The sequence below is a fragment of the Orycteropus afer genome, unplaced genomic scaffold (assembly GCF_000298275.1).
Source record: "Orycteropus afer afer isolate SDZICR_OR568_19922 unplaced genomic scaffold, OryAfe1.0 scaffold00079, whole genome shotgun sequence".
Classification (NCBI taxonomy): Eukaryota; Metazoa; Chordata; class Mammalia; order Tubulidentata; family Orycteropodidae; genus Orycteropus; species Orycteropus afer.
In genome coordinates, this window is record NW_006921666.1 from 3,303,931 (window position 1) to 3,309,601 (window position 5,671).

Sequence of the window (5,671 nt, forward strand, 5' to 3'; positions counted from 1 at the left end):
AAAGATGACGCACCTCTGGGGAGTGATATGGGAAGGAGAAGGAACCTGCTCTCTAGCAAGTTCAGGACCATACTCACCTCCAACAAAACTCAAACTTCCTACAAGCTAAATGTGCCCTCAATGGGATGCATGGTCCAAAAGGGTTAACAGAAGTGAGGGGACATTCAACCCAATGGCACATACCCAGAGTAGGAAAATAGACTCCTTTGTCTTCTCTCTAAATAAAGAGAGAAGTCTGTTCCATGTTACAGCTCATTGGCCCTGAGCCAGGGCTGCAGAGTAGGAAGGGAGTGAGGATACTGGTGCCGTGAGAGGGGCCTAGGGTTCCAGAACACCACTGGACAGAGGTGGGCAACTGGGTAGAGGCATGGCAAATGAGTGGGGAGTGAAGAGATGCCTTTCCCACCACAGGGTCACACCACAAAGGGACAGGGAACAGCAAGTCCACTCAGTGTGAAGCAGGAATGAGCCAGCAAAGCAGGGCCAAGACCCAGCTGGCCAGCTTCAACCCTTTCACACTCAGAATGAATTCATGAAGGTCAATCTTCCATAGGCTGAAGGCTTCACTCAAAGAGATCTGGGTCCTTCTGAAAAACGAGCAGGTACTCTTCTTCTTGTGCCTGGAGGAGGGGCAAGAAGGAGAGACACAGTCAGAGATCAAGAGAAAAGAAACAGTAGTTCAGTATCATTTAGGAAAATGGAGGATGGTGGCTTTACCCACCTGACCAGCTCCCTGAGCCTGTGGACTGCTCTTGGTTATATGATATTCCAATGTCCAGTGAGCACCCAAAGGAACTCAAATATTTCAAAGGAGTTTTTCAAATAAGTGGTTTAAGCAAAAGGAGTGGTTTAACAGGGGAGTGATGGCTTAATGGATCCACTGAGAAGAACATCCAAAGTTTCTCTTTTTCCAAAAGTAGAGTAAACATACTCCAAACTTTTTGAGGGTAAGAATCACCTGGAAACCTGGGCAGGTGGTCCTAAGAGACAGAAGTCATTGTGGATCGAGCCCAGCTCAACCCTTCCTACATCAACAAAAGGTCATAATGGAAATTGGTATTTATGATGATGACTTACTCAAGACTTCATTTCTTGAACCCTCAGAGGAAGAATAAATCATATTCAGCCTTTTCAGTGGGCAGTATATTTTGCTATAATCAAGTTTGATATCTGATATCCGATAGACCCATGATATATATGGTCAATTCTCCCTTCACAGAGACTTTCCCTGAATGACCCATTCCCTGCCTACTACAGATGAACTGGAAGTTAAGTCTAGACTTCCTCCTGTGGGTGATAATGTTCAACCAGATGGCCTTTTCTGTGTATTCTCCATACTCAAGTAGAAGGGCTTAAAACCCTCACTACTCTTCCACCATCTTCCTGAGGGAGCAACTTCCCTTTCTCACCAACACACAAAAGGTACCCAGGCATCCAAAAAGGCTCCAGAAAGATCTGAGGTTCCTGAAAGAGACCGCTTGATTCAAGCTCCTCCTCATGCAGGCCTTCCATGCTGCCAACACTTTCCCTCTCGAGTCACAGCTACACTTGCAGGGAAAAGAACACTGGCCTACATCCAAGGTGCAACCATTGGTCTCTCCTCATCCATAGTAAAGAAGAGTGAATAAAATCAGAGATGCATGGAAACAATTAATCCGAAGGACAACAGAACACGTGAATCTCAACCTCTATGACCCTGAGGCCAAAATTAGATGGTACGCAGCTACCACTGTTGACTACTCTAAAAGGGTTTGCAATAGGAGGTTCTGGACAGAGTGGGAACACAATGCTCCCACAAAACTCAAAACCATAAAAAAAAAAAAAAAAAAAGACCAGGCTCACTGGTTGGACAGACTGGTGGAACTCCTGAGATGATGGCCCTTAGTCACTTTTCCAGCCCAGAAATGAACTCACTCTTTTAGCTCAACTTTCAGCCAAACAACAGACAGGTCTATAAGGTGAACAATAACACTAGAGGGGTATGCACTCTTTAGAACAATCAACCATTCAAGATCAAAAGGGCAGCATTTTCCCAAGGACAAAGTTCAGAAAGAAGGCAAGAAGGGATAGGAAAGAAGTGGTGCGAGCTATGTTACATTGTCAGGCTTGCAATCAATGGCATAAAACAAACTGTATGAATTCCTGAATAGAAAACTGATTTGCTCTACAAATCTTCACCTAAATCACAATACAAAGTTTGGGGGGAGGGGAGGAAATGAACACTGGCCTAGCTACTGGCCAGTCTCTGGAGAGACAGTTATAAGACCCTGGATCAGTTAGAGGAGCTCTGGTGGCATAGTGCCTAATGCATTTGACTGCTAACCAAAAGGCTGGAGGTTCAAATCCACCAGCCACTCCTCAGAAAGAAGGTTGGGCAATCAATCTACTTGAGTAGAAATACCACCTTGTAAACCCAAGGAGATGTCACTATGAGTTGGATTTGACTCAATGGCAATGAGTTTGGTTTGGTTTGGTTTGGTTTGGATCAGTTAGAGATGGGATACACATCAGAGCTTCCTGATCCCAAGTCCAGAGGATGCTTGGAAGGGCTGAGACTCTCAGAATCTAACATATCAAACTTTAATGAGGGTAAGAATTGCCTAGAAAACAGGGTAGTTGGGCTGGGAGGGTGAGGTACTGGAATCTGCCATTTTTCACAAGTCCAGGTTGTTCTTCAACCACCCACAAAACTGCCCCAAGCTACCAGCAAGTTCACTGGAGTTGTTCTCTGCCCCCACTTTTTCTTCAAGGAGAGCTGGAGACTGGGAAGCTCGGGCAGGGCCCTGCAGACTGGTAGGAAAACCTGGCGGTGAGTGGAACCCCTAGGGTAGGCTGGGAGCCCAGAGGGAGAGAGAAGAGACCACACTCACAGGGCCAGAGCCCTGATGCAACAGCGTGACATGTTGAGGAAGGAGCTGGCACTGGCGCGGGTGCCCAGGGCAGCCTCGATGCCACGCAGTAGGTCGTTGGTCTTGAAGATCAGCAGCATCTGGCGCGGCACACGGTTGAGGAGCTGGCTGATCTGGGGAAGGTAGTTGGCCGCATTGTCCCGGATTTCCAATTCCTGAGCAGCAGTGGGAGACAGAAATGTATTATTGGTATGAGATGCAGTGGCATGGCAGGGGAGGGGGCACCTGTGACTTGAGGTGCTGTAAGCACAGTTACCTTAGCACCACTTAGATTGAAACAGTACAAGGGGCCCTGTAGCCTGACAAAGCTAGTTGGAGCATCACCCCCCAACCTCTGGCCACTCATTGGATGCATGACAGAAGCACATAAAAACCCTCATTTCTGCTGCAGCTGCTGTCCCTGGCTCCTTACAGTCAAGGTCAATGATTTGTAGGAGTTGGATGCTGTCAAGTTGATTCTGACTCCTGGTGACCCCCTGTGTACACAGTAGAACTGTGCTCCGTAGGGTTTTGGAGGCTGTGACCTGTCAGAAGCAGATCACCAGGCTTGTCTTCAGAGGTGCCTCTTGGTAGGTTCCAACCACTAACCTCTTGTGCCACTGTATGTGCCGCTCAAGGATGTCTAAGGTCAAGGATACCCACCCCCAAAGCCCCCAAGCCAGTACTAACTGGAGCAGGGAGGTGCCTTCCCCACCAACCCCTCCACCCCACCCCACCTGTTGAAGTTGGAATTAGCTGGCCTCTCTGCCTAGGGATCCATCCTCTTAGTATTCCCCAAGCCTTCTTCACTAGTCATCAATTTCAGCCAGGCCTGGAAAGAGCCCTAGAAGCTGGTACTAGATGAGTCATGACCCTGCCCCTCCTGCCAAGCTCAGGCTGGGTCAGTCCATAGGTCCGACCGAGTCCCTCAACTCCAACTCCAAAGTTCTACCCCATTCCCTGCCTGACTTTGTGCCTCACCAGGCCTACCCAGACCCTTGGAGCCCACTGACTGGAGCCAGTCTCACTTCTCCCAACACCTGAGGTCCTGATGCCCCCAGAGCAGCATCAGGGTGAGCCCTTAAAACTGGCCATCCCCACAGCCCCTGCTCCATCCTGGTACATAGGTTTGGGGCCTGGATTCTGCTCTTTCTCTGTGTCCCTGATCTCTGTGTGGCTCTAGGAAGGTTACTGTCTCCAGCCTGACATGCACTGAGCATGATAGTGCAGCTCTGAAGCCTTCTTCCAGAAAAACAAAGACAATGATGATTGATGATGATGCTGGCTAACATGTATGAAGAGCTAACTACAAAAACCAACCACTTTGCAAATGTTTGCATCCCCCCTTCCAACTCTATAAGTTACAGTTACAGCTAGTAAGTGGCAAGCGAAGACTTAAACCCAGGCAGTCCAGCTTCCTAGCCCATGCTCTGACCATCTGGCTCTACTGCTGCTCCACCAGACACAGCAGGCCTGTGTGACTCTGAGTAACTTTTTTAGTCTTTTTCAATTCAGAGTCCTTACCTAAAAACTAGGCATGATACCACCTGTGTCTACCTCCTAGGAGTACTGAGAAGGTAATAAGAGAGAAGGTGAAATGCTCTGAGTCAATCAAAGTCATATCAAGGGGTCCCCAACACCCAATACCATCAAGTCAATTACAACTCATGATGACCCTATAGGACAGAGTAAATGGTCCCATAGGGTTTCCAAGGCTGTAATCTTTATGGAAGCAGACTGTGACATCTTTCTCCCATGGAGCATCTGGCAGGTTTGAACCAACAACTTTTCAGTTAGCAACCAAGCGCTTGACCACTCCCACCAGGGCTCCTTATGGAGGGGTCTCAGTGTTGCCAAAAGGCATTATCACAATGGCCACCTGTCTACAGTGGAAGCAGAACACTCAGCCTTTTCAGGAGCATGTGTGTGTGACTGATAACAATATTGTGATACTTGAAATGTCCCCCAGGCAGGAGCTATCAGACTGGAATATCTCCACTGGAAGCCAGACACTAAGAAGCCTCCCTGCTGCAAGGTCACCCTAGCCTGAGGACTAGGCCAGACCAAGGCCCAGCTCATCATAAGGACCCCACCTCTCAGTAATGTTGGAACTGACCCAGAGACAGCCTCCCTCAGCCAGAACAGAAAGGGCCTTCCCTAATCTAGGCAAACTCCTAGGGGGATCTTGTAGAGTAGCAAAGCCTTCAAGCCTAGATAGATCCTGATGCTGCGTGTCTGGGTAGACTCTGTTGGGTGCCTACCCCACAGCCATTCCACTTCTTCTTTGTTAAAAGAACCGCAGTTCTGTTCACTTGACTCCTTGGGGCCATGTGTTCAGGGAAACCTTAGGGCAGTCCCACTCTTAGGGCAGGGGGCATCTTGATCCAGCTCAGCCAATGCTGACTCTGAGTGTCCATTGCAAGTGGTTGAGCCATGGACAAGTGACATGATTCTGGTCAATGAGACATGAGAAGTCTGTTGGGGGACTTTTGGAAGAGGTTTTCTTGCCATTAAGTAATGATGTACGGGAAAAAATAAACCCTCTATTCCCATCTCTAGTTACTGCTGAACAAAGACAGCAAAGCTTGGAGCAGCAACAGCCATCTTGAAATCATGAGAAGAAAACCAAGAGAATCACAGAGGAGTAAATCCAGAACCTTGAATTTGCAATCTTCAGAATTGACCAAGCTGGAATCACCTACCTGCAGGTTCCTATTATGGAGAAAACAAATTCTTCATTGTTTAAGCCACTTCTAGTGTTGCTGTCAGCCCCAGGGATACAG

General features: G+C 48.1%; 1 protein-coding gene across 1 annotated transcript in view; it reads right to left on the reverse strand.

Annotated features, from left to right (window-relative positions):
• Nucleotides 1-448: 448 nt before the first annotated feature.
• Nucleotides 449-5,671, reverse strand: part of ADCK1 (aarF domain containing kinase 1) — a 200,739-nt gene continuing 195,516 nt past the window's right edge. The window contains exons 8-9 of the mRNA XM_007941406.2: nucleotides 2,871-3,064; nucleotides 449-620 (exon numbers count right to left, since the gene is read on the reverse strand). Of these exons, the coding sequence (XP_007939597.1) occupies nucleotides 449-620; nucleotides 2,871-3,064 (366 nt within the window). The remainder of the gene's footprint in view (nucleotides 621-2,870; nucleotides 3,065-5,671) is intronic.